General features: G+C 40.2%; 1 protein-coding gene across 1 annotated transcript in view; it reads right to left on the bottom strand.

Moving 5' to 3' along the window:
* The window catches only part of Cdh2 (cadherin 2), a 221,976-nt gene that overhangs the window by 47,458 nt on the left and 157,780 nt on the right, over nucleotides 1–16,738 (bottom strand). Inside the window, exons 3-7 of the mRNA XM_027404378.2 lie at nucleotides 13,051–13,277; nucleotides 11,243–11,389; nucleotides 9,283–9,438; nucleotides 6,927–7,071; nucleotides 3,687–3,859 (exon numbers count right to left, since the gene is read on the bottom strand). Coding sequence (XP_027260179.1) covers nucleotides 3,687–3,859; nucleotides 6,927–7,071; nucleotides 9,283–9,438; nucleotides 11,243–11,389; nucleotides 13,051–13,277 — 848 coding nt within the window. The remainder of the gene's footprint in view (nucleotides 1–3,686; nucleotides 3,860–6,926; nucleotides 7,072–9,282; nucleotides 9,439–11,242; nucleotides 11,390–13,050; nucleotides 13,278–16,738) is intronic.

Below are 16,738 nucleotides of genomic sequence, written 5' to 3'. Positions count from 1 at the left end.
GATATTTCTTGAGGTACAACTATTTTGGGTCTTCAGCAAAGTGCCCTCCCCAGCACATTTCTAGCATTGCTTCTAACCTTAATGTATTCATACTTCAACTTGTGTATGCCTCCCCAACACACAGGAAAAGCATCTAAAACCATTTTTATAAGGTTTCATGTGGTAGCATGAGTGATGGACATCATCGTTCCAAAGTGGGAAGCAAGGTTTAGGCTAAGGAGGCATTGTGGCCAAAGCATTGAAGGGTCTGAGGTGCCAAAATAAAGAGCTTTGCCTTCCTTCCAGGTGGTGTGATGAGCCATTTTATCATTGAGGAGACTCAGCATGTTTGTAGATTATAAAGGGGGCTGCAAAGAACTGAACTCAATAGCAACTGGAGACCACACATCACAACCAACACAGAGTCCAGGACACAAGTATAATATGTATTTGGCCTAAGAAATATCAAGCATCGGTCTTTCTCTGCCAGGAAAATGTAATGCTGTGGAATAAAAGTAATGAACAATGCTCAATCAGTAAAAGGGGCTGCCGATTATGCCAATGGGAAAAATAGCTGCTAGGATTTACTGGGCACCATGCTCCCTGAATGCTTCACGCACCGTCCTGCATTATCCTTCCAACTCTTTCGTGAGATTCCTGTTTCAGCTGTGGAGACCGGGTTTATAGGTGTATGAATACCCAACAGTTCACACCAAGCAGAACCCCAAATTCAAACCTGGTAGAGAATCTGTGGGAGGTGTTGTGGTTTTAATGTGAAGTGCTTCCTGTGAGCTCATGTTTTCCAACAACTGGTTCCCAGCTGGTGGCACAGTTTGGGAAGACTGTGGGACATCTAGTGTGTACAGCCTTGTTGGAGACAGTAGGTCACTGGAGGTGAGACCTAAGGCTTTAGAGCCGAGACCCACTTCCTGTTTCTTCTCTGCTCCCTGGCTGTCGATGTGAAGTGACCAGCAGCCTCTTGCCACCGTGCTTCCTTCACCATGATGGGCTGGAACATCGCCTTGAACTATGAGTCCAAACAAATCCTTCCTGCCTTAAGTTGCTTCTTGTAGGCTATTTTGCCATAGAAATGAGGCAAAAAACTGCTACAGGTAATTCAGAGAAGGTAGAGGCTAGGCGTGGAGAGAAAAGACTAGAGAAGGTAATGCAATGAGGCATCAGGAGTCCAAAAAAAAAAAAAAAAAAAAAAGCCAAAAATGACAATGGGGAATGGGCAACGGCTTTACATTTCGAGACCTTAAAGAATAGATGATTTTAAAGTGCAGATTAAGGAAAAATTAAAAGGTGACTCTGGTAAGCATGTCAACGGTTAGAGGCTCCGTCTCTGAAAGGTGTCATACATCCTGAGAGAATGATAGTGAAAATTACTTTCTACAAAAAGGAAACTGTGAATTTTAATAGAAATATAGGAATTCAAGTCTGCATAAAAAGTCAAAGTAATTTATGCTGGCCCCAGGCAGAATTACCATAAACCATCCAAGATAGATGTATTCTTTTTTCTTAGAGAAATGACTTTCAGAAAATGGAAGGCTTTCCATAATTTCCTCTGGTAACTCATTGTTGATTTTTAATAATTCCGCTGTCAAGAAGTGATTCCTCATATCGTATCTAACCCATGGTCCCATAGCTTCCATCCTTTCCTGCATTAGTGTTATCAAGGGTGGTGGATGGCTCCCCGTGACCTGCAGGATATACTTAACTACAATGACACCCCACTTCAAGCTTTTATCCTGTAGGCTAAATATAGTCTCTCTGATTTTTAAACATGGCTGCCCTGTGTAAGGAAAACTGTCTTTAATTCTTTATGGCTCTTTCTCGACATGAAACAGCCAGGGTAAACAGGAGAGGAATCTCAGGGAGATGCTGAGTGAAGCCCTGGCTTCACTCAAGGGCTGTGTGAGTGGAAGGGGAAATATTACAGCTGCAACATGCACAAAGTCTTCTTGGTATGGCCAGTCTTACCCCAAAGAGAAAATACTGAAACATGCTCTATAGTCTCATACAAAGAATGGTTGGGATCCATACTGAGTTTAAGGGTGTGTCAGAATAGTGTTTCATACTGCCGTGGAAGAAGTGGAAAGGCTCAGACTATGACTGGACTATCTCTTCTTTCTAGTGTTCTCCTATGTGTATGTGTGGTGTACACGCGTGTCTGTGGAGATGCATCTCTGCATAGATCATAGGATGTCAAGTGCCTGCTCTATCACAACCCACCTTATCTTTTCGAAACAGGGTCTCTCATAGAACCTGGAGCTAGGTGGGCAGCCAGCAAGCCACAGTAATTCTCTAGTCTCTGCCCCCACACGGTACTGAGTTTTTAGGAGCCTCGCAATGAGCAGTTATTTACGTAGGCTGGGGGATCTGAACTCATATCCTCATGCTAGCACAACAAGCACATTTATTCACTGGGCCATTCTCCAATCCCCTGAATTCTGAAAGTACTACAAAAACTAAATCCATCTTTGCATTTCTGAACATTTTCAGATGCAAATCACTTTTAGAGAAACAACCACCAACAGTGGAAGTCAATGGGTAAAATGTCATAGGTCATACCTAATTTCTAAGTAGACTTCACTGACACAAATGAATTCATCCTGACTGGTTCTGTTACTTGATTATAGTGTTTCCAGAACAATTTGGTTTTATGTAACTAATAGTGGTATTGTCTAGTTTTCAATTCATGTGACCATTACTATAGCAGAGAAAGTATCAAAACCCAACTTCTCAAATCCTTGTCAATAGTATGTATCATAGTAGACATAATGTTTCTATTTGACATCATCTGAGGTTCCATTACAGCAAAAGCTGTCTCAGCCTGAAAACTGAAAACCCCAGCTCTCTTGGATTTGGTGCTCAGAGAATTCATTTGAACAATGACTTTGGATGGCCAGTAACCTCGAGAAGCTGCCAGACCACTGCTGGGGCACAGAATAGAGAAAGGATATTTAAGTTTCGTGAAGATAGAGTTTCACGAGAAGGCACAAAAAGGTTGGAGAATGAGGGGGTTCAATGTCTAGAAAAAGAGGCTCAAGAGACTCCTTCAGATAGGACCTTGTGAGTAAAGTATAGCAATGCTTGGGACTACACATCCGCCTGGCACTTTATCTAAACATGCATAGTCTCTCACACTGTCAGACTACGTGGTGGTATTTTATGCCATCAATGTTGGTGTTTCAAGAAAATATATTCCAGAAGTGTGATTCTCTATCACCAGCTTTAGATGCTCAATATCAGAATTAACAGTGTTACCAGTGTTCAGATTTGGAAACTAAATTCCCTTAGAGTCCAGAGCAAGTTCTAATAAAGATGATAATTTCCTTGTATAACACCCACCAGGTGATTCACAGAAGCCCAGACACCTGATAATGCATACAGATATGCATTATTTGTAGTCTCTTAAAATGAGTTCATGCTCATATTACTCATATAACCATGATGTCTTAGTTCCCCACGAAAACCTTTGACTATGATGAAAAATAGGAGGAATCCACTTTAAAAGTGGAAAGGAGAGAGTATTGGCTTTACTCAGTCAAATATCGCTGATGCTTACATTAACATACCATATACACACATCATTTATGATGTGAAGTTCTGTGAAAACTCCCACTGCCGACCAATGAATGCCAACGAGCCCTGGCTGCCTCTAAGACTATGCATACATTCAGGACAGTTCTGGGTCTGCTTACCTCTCGATCCAGACCAGCTGCCACCGTGATGATATCCCCAGTCTCATTGTTGATTGTAAACATGTTAGGTGAAGGCGTGCTCGGAGCCTGGGACAGGATCCTGTATCTCAGCATCCCATTTAGGGCATTTGGGTCATCTGCATCAATAGCAGTGACCGTCATCACATATGTTCCTAAAGAGGTGAACAGAGAAGGTGGAACATCATCCTTCATTTTAGGGACCCTAAAATCAGGCATCCTCAGTATGTTGGCAAGTCTCATATTCACTGTTCACATACAACAAAAATATTTCAAGACTTTCACACAAAAATAGTTTTTAAAATAACCAGACATGGCATTGCAGAAGTCAGTCATGCTTGCCATGTAAGCATAGGGTCAGAGTTCAGTGCCCAGAACCATGTAAAAACAAAGCCAGTTCTAGAACATGTGTGCTTGCAATTCCAGTGCTATGGAGATAGACACAGGTGGATTGCTGGGGCTAACTGCACAGCCAAGTCAATCTGGTCTAACTGGCACCAATGAAAGACCAACTGAAAAAGATAATATGGGCTGTTCTTCAAGAGTGATACCCACTGGCCTTGCATATATGTGCATTTGCAAGCCCACAAACATCATCATAATAAGCATTATCTAAATGTAAAAAGAAATGATAAAATATACATATTTATAGACTTAATTCTTCCCACACCTAGAAAACAAATTTACTCTATGATTCCCCAAAGGGCTCATGGCCAACATTAATTTACATAAAATGCAAAGGATAAGAAAAACAGATGCTATTGCAAACATATTTTATGACCACACATTCCTCCCTGGTTCCACAACAGCATTTCATGGGCTTGCTGGGTGTAGTGCCCAAGTTTCTGACAGTGAGCTAAGTGAAGGGCAGGGCCCATTCCACTGCCTGTGGTCAGGAGGAAGCAGGCTAGGCAGTATTGCTGTGCTACTCTGGGCAGAAACTTGGCATTGTGCATTATTATTTCCTTAAAGATCAGAAGAACACTGTCACTGTCCTGGGAACTGTAACTCACTGAGTATTTTAAAACTAAATTTGGAAAGCAGAATGTTCAAGAAGACACTAAGAGAAGCTCAGTCACTTTCAGACTAGTTTGTTTTGTGAGATCTATTTAGAACAGAATGAGAAAATGTTCTGTCTCTGTTTTCTATGATACCCAGAATTTGGGTTTACTTCAGAAATGTTGGAAATTCAACCCAGAATTGGCCATGGCTTAGCTTTATTATTCAAATGTCTTTTTAGAACTTGTTCCTTTCAACAACATACATGGTCTAATTAAGCAGCATTTCCACACCTTACTTACTTTAGAAACGTTATTTTGTAGGTGTGAGTTCATTGGCCTTCCCTTTTCTCCCTTTCTAGACTGAAGCTGCTGCTCAGCAGGGACTCTCCTGTCACTCCTGTGGCCAGTACCGCGGCAGAGTGGAGCACCCAACTCCTGTTAAGCTGACAATGCATGCATGCATGCATAGATTGTTCAAACACAACTTCCAGTTTCAGAAACGGACTCAACTGTGCCTGCAAGGGTATTGCCAGCCACAGGAAGCACACCCTGGAGAGGGCTTTCCCTGAAGTGGTCACTCAGAGGCTTTTTCGTTCATGGGATGCTTAACTGGAAACTCATGGTCAGATTTGTAGTAAATATATCTTAAATGGCTTATTTCCTATAACAAGGTTTGTAAAGCAATGCATTATATAAAGTTTGAAATAACCAAGCAGATAGGAAAATGATACTTAACAACAAAACTTCTGTAGTCAAAATGTCCAAAGTTTTTTTTTATTTGTATTAGATACATTTTATTTACTTACTTAATGTTCACTGGTGTGTGTGTGTGTGTGTGTGTGTGTGTGTGTGTGTGTGTGTGTGTTTGTGTGTGTGTGTATGTGCATCACAGCATGCATGTGGAGATCAGAGGGCAACTTGTATGAGTCAGTTCTCTCTTTGCACCAAGTGAGTCCTAAGGGTTGAACTCAAGTCCTCAGGCTTAGTAGCAAGTGCCTTCAACTGCTGAGCCTTCTAATCAGCTGCACAAGATCCATTTTAGAAAGGACCAATTTCATAAGCTTTTACTATTTATAAAATGTGTAAGACTGGAGAACAACCTGTCTGAAAATGAGTGTGAAAGTGACACAGAGACAGAGCCCCCTCTATGCCTCTCTGCTCCCTCCAGCTGCTCCCCACACCCACCTCTCTTTTTCTCTGAGGACAGAGAGAACACTTGAACCTAGAGTTTAAGGCATAGTTGTTTCTTCCCACAAATCAGTTGATGCCTTAGGGAGCTTCAGACATTGGTTGGACGGCCAAGGTACTATGAAGTACAGTTTTAAATGCTGATATTTTATTAAACAGAATAATAAAATCTCTCAAAACAGCAAATCTGCCCATGACGGCTGGCTAAACATTCACCTTTTCATTCCTTTACTGACTGAGTGCTTGGGTCTGCTAGGCTTTCAGAATAAATAGGCCTCTTGGGCCTGGCTATTCTGTGACTGAAGTCCTTAGTTTTCAGTACAAGACTCTGAAATGTCAGTCAAATAGCACTTCACAATGGCAAGAGGCTTTCTGCAAGTGCTGCCTCAAGGCCAGGCCACTTTCCTTGTGCTAGTTGAAGGAGGGTTGTGGAGGACATGTGGTGGGGGCACTCTGGAAGTAAATACCCAGTGTGTCACAGCTGTTACCAGCCCTGCCTTGCTTGTGGCTTCACTGCCTGGTAACAGGCACCAAGTAGCTTTTGCTGATGCTCTGTCCACAATGAGGGAATCCACACACTGCACATTGGAAGTCTCTCTCAAGCAGCTCTCACTATGTCAATCACAAAGCAAAGAAAGGCTGCTATAGGCTCTTGTTTTCAAATAAGGCAAAAATCAGGTGGTATACAAAGATATTTTGCTTTTTTCCCTCTTCAATAACTTCTTTTTTTCTCCAAGTTGCCATGGCAGTGTCAGTTATAAATATTTTTCTTTTGGAGGAAGGCTATCTGGTAGACCTGGTTGGCACTGTGCTCACTATACAGCTGAGGATAACACCAAATTTCTGATTCTACTGTTTCTACCTCCAAGCTGCACGGAATGTAAGTGTGGCCACCATGCCAAGGCACACTTCTTATTCAGTGAGTGTTAGAGATCCAACCCAGGTCTTTGGGCTTGCTCAGCAGCATTCTACAAATTGGGCTACGTCACACAACATTTCTTTAAGTCATGGCCATATTACTGTTGTAACTTACCAGGCTTTGATCCCTCTGGAACAGACCCATTCCAAACCTGGTGCAGAAATTCAGGTCTGTTATCATTCATGTCAATGACATTGATAACAATGTCAATGGGGTTCTCCACTTGATTGCCATTGATGTCCACTGCATGTGCCCTCAACTGCAAAAGCAACCAGAGGACAAAGGCACTCAAAGATCTGTCTGGGAGAAGGCACATGTGGTCACCATGCTTCCACAATAGTAAGAGCATCCGGAGGACAGACATGCAAAAGCTGCCATGGCTCCCCTCCCAGGATGTAGCTAGCCCAACTCTGAGATGAGCAGAGATACAGTAGCAGAAAGTCACCCATCCTCTAGGCAAGGCCTTGTGCTAGTACACAGCTTTGAACTCATTTGATAGCCAGAGAGAGCACCGGAGGACCATGAAACAGAGCTTTGTGACAGCCACATCACTCTTTGTGGACAGAGCCCAGGTCCAAAGACAGCTGTGTCCAGATCTTAAAATATCCGTATCTTAAATACAGTAGTGTCAATAAATGACACTTTAAAAAAATCGTGGTTATTCAGAGAAATGGAAAAGGCATGTATGTATAAGACATTCCTCACCATAGCCCTAGAAATTAGTATCACTGGTTCTCTTTGAGAAATTTCATGTTGTTTTCACCACAAACAAATATAATCACTTAGCTATTCTGGCTTGAATATCTTCCCTAAAGTTTCCTTCTAGAAAACAGCCATTGCATCTTTTTCAAAGGTTATACCTATTCCACTGTATTGTTTCCTTCTAACTGGAAAGCTTTCATATTTTCCCTTAATCTCGGATGCTGCGGGCCACTTTAGGGTATGTTCTTATCCCATTATAGAAGCATCAGCATATCCTTCTGATTTCTACATTATGAAACATACAACACAATGTAAATTTTATTATTGCTTTTCAATCCTTTTAGATATATTTTCTTCTTGATTTATTTAACACAATATATTCCATTAACAGATTCTTAATACTGAAATTTAATTACAGTTATGTAAAATAATGAATCTTAATGACTCTAAAATCTTGCAATTCTGTAATTAATTCTATTTTTCTGGTGTTGCTTTGAATGCATACAAAGCAAGCATTTGAAGAAAACTTTATTCCAGTCTGGGCTGAATATATTTATTTCCTGAATTTTAACCATAGGATCAGAGATGGAGAGAAGTATAAAAACAAAACCAAAAACCACTGGTGTGTTTGCTCCTGTGTGTAAGATCATCAACAGAAATTACTCTAACTAGAGTATTATGTACTATCTCAATCTAGCTCCCCAATTAAGGCTATGTAGTCTTTGTCAAAGACTTGGAAGTATTACTTCCATTTTTGTACTTAGGACAATATAAAAAAAATAGAATATGCTGTTCCCTCATGAATTTTAAAACAATGGTCCTGTAAATAATCAAGGTAATGAACTGAGTTGAGTCACAGAACTAAAACACATTCAATTTTTCATATGCTTTTCTGTTCAGTTCTAAGGGAATCTAGTATAACTGTAAAACAGCAGTGATTTTTTAAAGGTTTCTGCAGGTGCAGGAAGTTAAACATCACTGGTGAGTAAAGTAAGAATCCAGTAACGTCATGCATAGGGGAAGGTTTAATGACTCAGTGATGATGAACCACAGGAGAAGGCAATGTAAAAATGGTGTTGGGGTAACAGGCCAAAGGCAAACTGAGTCTAGAACCTCCTTCCCTCTATTAAAATCATTCCCTGGAAGTTAGACCTTTTAAATACAAAAGGCAAATGTGATAGATGAAACCTGAGAAGTTGAGCAGGTTAGGCTAGGAAGGACCCTGATCAATATCCCAGGAAAGCTGCAATTTACATCATACATGTACTTAAATGAGCTAGCTGTATGATGCAAAAATGAAGTAACTGACGCCCATGAGCAAACAATAAAAGGGAGAATATAGGAAGACTAGTCATAGATACCCAACTGAAAAGGTTCTTCATAACAGAAAGAGGAAAAAAAAAAGGCAATCCCCCTTGAAAACAAATGGGCTACTGTGATTATATCACTAGACACCTAAAAATGCTGTGGTCTGGATGTTTACATACTGCTACTCTTTTCCTATCTTAGTGGGTTCTCTCAGCTGTGTATCTGAAGACAAGTACTGGCATGTCAAAAGTGATGATTTGTCAGGCTGTTTCCCTGTCTTCATTCTTATTTTGGAATTATTTGTTTTATAGCATGCATCAATCCCATAAGTGTGCAGAAAGCCTACAGATACATTTCTGGTGGTAAACCTCAGTGTTATAGCCATGCGAGTGACACAAGGCAGTGGAAAACTATGCATACACACATTCTCACGAGTGGGAACACAGACTCAGCAGCTTACATGAAACCGGGCTATCAGTTCTCGATCCAGTGGCTTGGTGACTGACAGCTGCCCTGAGATGGGGTTGATAATGAAGATACCGGTTGGAGGCTGGTCAGCTCCTGGCCCAGTGACACTGTACCTTAGGGACAGGTTTTTATCTCTATCAGACCTGATCTGGGGATCAAGAAAACAATCACATAAGCAGAAGACATGAACACATTTGTTAAGGGGCAGACCACATTTCTGATCCTTGCTTCATTCCCCCCACCCCCTTATGGGATAGCTAACCTCTCCCAGATCATCTCTTCTTCTTTCTTTTCTTCTTTCCTTCCCCCCACCCTTCCCCATCCCCTATCTGTTGTATGTGTGTCATGCAAGCACACACTTGTGTGTGTGTCTTCTTATTGAACTCCACATTGTTTTTTGAGGCATGGTCTCTCTGTGAATCTGGAGTTCATGATTCATGTAGATGGTCGAGGCAGTAAGCCCCAGTGGTTCTTGTTTCTGACTCCCCAGCACTGAAGGTACAGATGGGGATCTGAACTCAGGTCCTCACTCTATATGGGAAGCACTCTGTGACTGTGCCATCTTCCAACTCCATTCTTTGATTCTTGACAATGGGCTTACGAAAGGCATTGCTTATCCCCAGAAAGACTTGGGGTAACCTTTACATCTAAAAGAATACTAGCTAGGAGTTATGAAAAAATGTCATAACTTAGCAGTGCCCACTTGCAGACAAAACTGCCAGGGCAAAATATTTACAACATAGTAATAAGTGTCTAATAAAACTCATAGTGTCTTTACACATCAGAAATGGTAAGAAATAATAATTATCTAGCCACAGCTTGAAATAACCTTATATGGGACTGTTATTGGGGACAGCCTGCACATCAGATTTCTTTGGTTCCACTCAGTGCAACCAAAGCTTCCTACATTGTTTTCAGGTGGTAATGAATGCTGCAATTGTCTTTTCTAACAAAGCATCTCAGAGAGGCTCTTTAGGTATATGTGATACTCCTAACAAGAGGAAATCCTGTCAGAGCAGAGCAGGTTAGAGCAATGGAAAATGGAAGAGAGGCAGCGACAGAGAAAGGGCAGGCTGGGCAGCAATACCTTTATGTATTAGGTAGTGAAACTAATCCATCCATCTGATTTAGAGATACTTCTTAACTTAGGGCAAAATTCTGTTTCTCAGCCATATTATATGAGTGTTGATAAAAAGCACCTCTATTTGGAGTTACCTTCATTGTCAAATTGAATTACAATACACATTAGGATAGAATATACAATACAAATAAGTGACTTATTTAGAAAGCTCACAGCTTTATATGTATGAGTTGCAGTGCTAAAATAATCATAGAAACATTTGCATTTTAATAAATGGGAATATGATGATTCCATATTATTGTACTTTTAAATAAATAATACCCTGTTGATTTCACTTATTTTTTTCCCATGTCTGATGGTATGTGATGTAGCTGCTGAACTTTCCTTCTCATATTTGAAAGGCTCTGGTTTTGCACCACCCCAGGGATTCTGTTAATGGTATCAGAGATCATTTTTTCCCTTAAAAAAAACTCTCAAGTGCACTTGGTGCTGGCAGTTTTAGCAATGATTGCCCTTTATTTTTCCCCCTCTGTCCCAAACTATCTTTAGAGGGCAGAGATCAACACGGAAAGTCCTGGATAAGACTACAGTTTGAACAGTGAGAGTTGGTAGGGGAGGGATGGGACGGCGTTTGGATTTATGAATTCTCAGAAACCCTGTCATTCAGTGCCCAGGACCTAGGAGAGCAGAGTGTATAAATAATCCAAGACATAACAAGGAAAGCAAAGGCAGCTTCTAAGAATTCCCCTCCCACACAGATTCAACTGCATGTATACTTGCTAGAGACTTTGTTTAAACAAACAACAAAAAAAGGCAAAACCATTCCTAATGTCTCTCAGCCACAGAAATTATTCAAATGACAGCACCTTACCCTGACAAGCTCTTGAGGAAAGGGTCCTCTGGAGTTTTCTGGCAAGTTGATTGGCGGGATGACCCAGTCTCTCTTCTGTCTTTGCAGGGAACCACTGTGCTTGGCGAGTTGTCTGGGGAATACTATTTCTTCAATTGCATGTGGGTCCTTTGCATTAAAATACAAGAGGGCATTCCTGAGAACTAGCAAGAGCATTCTCTACAATCATATCAATATTAATGGATACCTATCTGTGGAGGAACCACAGTGTATTATGAACAAAAAGAATAAAAGGAGGCCCTTTCCTTGCTCCTGTTCAATAATAGAAAAATGCCATGAAGTATTTGGGTTTCACTCTTCACTGAAAATTGAATTAGAAACAATTTATTATATGGTCCAGTTGAGTAAACTACTTGCCACTTCTATAAACCATCTTAGAGAGTAGTTAATATTAAACAAAGTTTAATAGCACTCTTTTATATACTTCTCATTAGTTTTGACCACAGTTCAGGTAATGTGCCTACTGTACGTTAAATTCGGATCTTGATGTGCTGAGATATAATTTGAATTCCAAGAGAAGTTTAATACATACCGCTAAAGAATGTCTCAAATATTTATGACCCTATTAAATCCCACAGAATTAATGCTGTAATTATTCTAAACCTATGTCAGCTGTGATGGATGCAGTAAATGACCCACTTTGCACACTAGACATTAATCTCTGCTATGTGTCAACATTTTCTTCTATTTCTCTAGATGTCTGTGGACATTTTAGCCATTAGCCCTTGCTGTCTCTGTGCAAACATCCAAGACGGGTTGCTGGGACACAGAGAACCAACAACAGATGCATCTTTTCACCCCATTAGGTACCAGCCTCCCACTTTATAGATCACTAAAGTGGCTTGAGTCCTTTCAACAGTTAATGGCTTAATACATTGTATTTTACATGATTTGAAACCTGAACTCTAGTATCAGAGAAAAGCAAAGTATTTTTGCTAAGTGTATTCACATTTGAAAGAATGTGTAAGCACTCTGCCTTTACAAATAAATAACAGGATGGCTTGTGTTCTTATTTGTGACTGTAGTGAACAAAACATAATGGTTAGAATTCAAAGTCCTGGCCTTCAAAGTACACGGGTGTGTCCCTGAATCTCTGTTTGAATATACTCAAAGAACCTGGTATTTATAAAATACATAGGATTTTTGAAGTCATTACTCCATCTCATTTAAAATTCTTACGTAGGTATTTTCACAGAGTAAGTGCTCAATAACTTTTACGGAGCTGAACAGGTCTCTGTTGGAAACACACTTCATTTATTTCACCTTGGCTCACAGCCGATTCCATGAGGGGGAGTGTATCACTCCTCAGAAGCACCGTGGCAGGATGAATATTTCATGCTCCCCAATTTGCTCATGAAGCAGGACAAAACTCAACTCTCGTCGCCAGAAACACTTTCCTGTCCCCACCGTACATCTGCACCTCCCACCTCATAGATCTGACTGATGACATCTCCCAAAGACGTGTTTATTTTGTGGTTATATTTACAGCTTGTAAAGCATTTCAGAAATGTAGCAGAAGCTACTTCTAATTTGGATTCAATTATAAATCTCAAAATATAAACAAGCCTCTCCAAGGCAATTTCTGGTTGCTTGGAAGATACTTAGGCTATCACATTAGAAACACAACAAAGCACTGCTAAAGAGACTGAAATTGATAAGAATTGAAATACTGGTCATCCATTTATATGGTAAGAATGAAACCTATATTCAGTCAGAATCATAAATCTAGTTGCTAAGCATCAGCTGCAAAGCTGTGTCTGGTACCATACCTTTGCAGGCTCTTCAGTTAGGGCTGGCTCCAGGCTCAGGTTTACGGCTACCTGCCACTTTTCCTGGGTCTCTTTGTCTTGGGCATATATCAGGAACTTCGCCTGCTCTGCAGTGAGAGGGATGCTTCTCACAGCATACACTGTGCCATCCTCATCCACCTTGAAATCTGCTGGTTCACTGCTTTCATACTGAACTTTCCTTTTCCGATTGCAGTTGCTGAATTTCACTGTAAAAGAGTACACACGCTTAGTTACTCCACCAAGGCAAGCACAGCTAATGCCATTACATGTAGGGGTTTGCCTAAATGATACAATGCAGCAGGTGAAAACACAGAGGCTGTTTACACACTGTGTGTGCACAGGAGTTCCCAGGCATGTGCATGGGACTCGCACAAATGTGCATAAGAAATGAAGATCTGAGTTCAAGCTCCAGCGCCGTTCTTCAGGAGCCAGCTTGGTTTCTGAGATATCATCACTTATTTGCCAATTTGTCTAGGCTGGAAGGCCAGTGCGCCCCAGGGATCTGCCTGCCTCTGTCTCCTTGGGCATGGGATGATTAACAGACATTATCACCCCCAGCATTTCTACATGTGTTCTGGAGGTCACAGTTGGGTGATCATGCTTTCACGGTATGCACTTCACTAGCTGAGCCATCTCCAAAACATTAGGAAGTTTCTCTTCATACCACAGACCAAGGTTAGTTCTCTCTAACTTCAGGATATGCAAATGAGGACTACATCAACCACAAGCAACAGCAGGGTGAATATAGTCCAAAAGAAAAACAGTTCATTTATATTGAAGTCCTGAATGTCTACAGATGATTTTCCTTGTCTTTTGTAAACACATCAGTGCATCCATGGACAGAGAGCATGCATGTTCTGGCAAGTATTTCATAATCTAGAGATAATATAAAGTATTCAGGAGTGTATGCCTTAGGCTTCATGCAAAGAAAATTCTAGGCAACTTATATGTCAGAAATGTGGGTATCCTTGGAGATAAGAAGGCATGGCTGAACCATGTATGGTTAAGTTGTTGCCCAGCATCTCCTTGTTTCAGCTTCCCCTCCCCATCACCATCTCTTAGACACTGAGCCATGAGGTACACCTGCTTTGTGTCGATGCTGCTTCCTACCCATCATACCTCATTCCCAGTTGTTTCTGGTCTTTATGTTCACATGCCGACCAGAATTCTATCACCAGTTTCCCAGCTGAGTCTCACACTCAACTAGAGAGACATCCCAAGCCTAGGCTTCATAGCTGTCTGATACGCTGCTTACTTCCTGTATGGTACCTTAGTGTGTTATTACTTTTGAACAAATACTCAAAGGAAGGAAATTCTGTGCATCTTCATCAATACTCATAATATGTCCTAGAATCCTAGGAAGTCATAGTTAGTGAAAGGTGAAAACTAATAATTTCTATTCCTCAGGATGCTTATGTACTTGTTTTCTTATTATAAATTCTTACCAAATGAAAATAAACATGTATCTTTCAAATGAAAATAAACATGTATCTTTTAAATGAAATGTATTTTTAAATAAAAATATCAATGTCTTAGGATGGGGATCAAAACGATTTCAATGTGTTATTCATGCCAGTCATAATTGTGTTGGCCTAAAAGTGAGGGGTAAAATCAGCATTTCATACACACAGCACCAATCAGCCTGCATTTCAACCGAAAAGGAAAGTTAGAGTCCACATTTACAAAGAGAACTATGCATGTTCCAGACAAAGTGAAACAGCCTCTAAGGAAGATCATTCCCTTTGCAGTCCACCTTCCATCTCCCTGAAGAAATATTCCATAAGAATGGCAAGTGAAGTCACCACATACAAAACAGTTTTCATTTCCCATATAATTGATGCTGCAGTCTTGTCATGATTATAAAAGACACAGTTTAGCAATTGGTAAATATTTCCATAGTACAAAGTGCATGCAAAGGCAACTTCCATGCAAGGACTCAAGTAAAAGCTTTGTTGTTGTTTTATTCATATTTGGTTTGTAGACACAGGGTCTCCTATAGCTCAGGCTATACACAACATCTAGGTGTCACATTAGGTGACATCTAGCCTTTCCTTCCTGAATGCTGGGACTCCAGTTTAAGAAGTTCCATTCATATCAATCACCGAGACACGCAAAGACTACAGCCAAGTTTGCACTTGCTCATTCTCCTTACTAACCACAAAATATGTGATAGAAGTAATAAAATACTTTAACTACTGGACATATAATGTTTCACATAATGCCATGTAAATCGTTCTTCAAATTTCAGTCATTAAAAGTGAAAATAAAAGTTGTATCTGCAGCCATATTATGTCAAAAATACAACACTGGTTTTTGGACTATAAATATCCCCAAAGATTCTTCGTTGCCACACTCTCCCATTTGACTTAAAAATATTTTTCTAAATAACAATGACATTTACTTTCTTTGTAAGTTAAAAACAACCAAAGAAAATCTAAAATTGTTTTTGGAACCTTGCTGAAAAGTCAGAATGGCAGGCTTATACCATTTTTACTAACAGAATTAACTTTTTTGATATTACAGAAAGGAATCATGATGCTTCAGCTGCTCAGAGTTCCTATCTAGTCTCCTCTGCATTTTGTCAGCACTGCAGCATGCACCCTGCCAGGCCACATCTGGATTGTTGCACCTGTGCCCTGTGTGGTTTTCTCCAAGATGCAGCTCACCCAACACTAGTGCAGGCTGACTTTATCATGCCTTCACACATAACCTGTGACACTAATCATACAGAGTTTATTATGCCTTCATAAATAATCTGGGGCCTAGTCATATACATATCATGCTTTTATAGCTAACCTGTGTCACTAGTAATACAGTGTTTATCATACCTACACAGGTAACCTGGGTTTTTAGTCATATATGCATTTATCATGCCGGTTTATAACACTCTTCTAACTTCCACTTTAATATTTGCCTTTAATTTTTAAGTTGTATGTATATATCTATGTGTTCACTCTGAATTTTTAATACAAATTTTAGACAAAGATGCATGAGCACTGTGCCAATTATAACAATCATTTTAATAAGTACTCTTTCTTATTTTTTTAAAGACTTTTTAAAATTGTGTATACAGTATTCTGTCTGCACATATGCTTGCAGGCCAGAAGAGGGAACCAGGTCTCATTACAGATAGGTGAGAGTCACCATGTGGGTGCTGGGAATTGAACTCGGGACCTCTGGAAGAGCAGCCAGTGCTTTTAACCTCTGAACTATCTCTCCAGCCCATACTCTTTATTTCTTAATCATGTCCTGTGACTGTGTCTTCTCTCTTTAAGAAGACAGCAATTTTTTACTTTCTGGATAAAGGCCCTTGGATTTTTTATTTTCTGTGACACCTAACAGTGCTACGGATAGTACAAATAAGTAATGACAAATATCTACCAATAGCCCACCAATTTAAAAAAAATTGAAGAGAAGAAAGAAAGAAAGAAAGAAAGAAAGGAAGGAAGGAAGGAGGGAAGGAAGGAAGGAAGGAAGGAAGAAAATAGACTGGAGATGTAGAGAATCTCTAAAGTATTCCCAGCTGGTTATATCAAACATCCACCACAAAGTCAATCAATGGTCTATGCATAAACCCAAGTCCTTCACAGAAGCTGCAGTAAGTATTCATATGTAAATTGCCGGCAGGAATAGTTTGAACTAATTATTTGCTGATGGTGAAGAACTG

Source organism: Cricetulus griseus, chromosome 2 (genome assembly GCF_003668045.3).
Source record: "Cricetulus griseus strain 17A/GY chromosome 2, alternate assembly CriGri-PICRH-1.0, whole genome shotgun sequence".
Classification (NCBI taxonomy): domain Eukaryota; kingdom Metazoa; phylum Chordata; class Mammalia; order Rodentia; family Cricetidae; genus Cricetulus; species Cricetulus griseus.
Note: the sequence above shows the minus strand (reverse complement) of the source record. Positions and strands in the feature narration are given on the sequence as shown.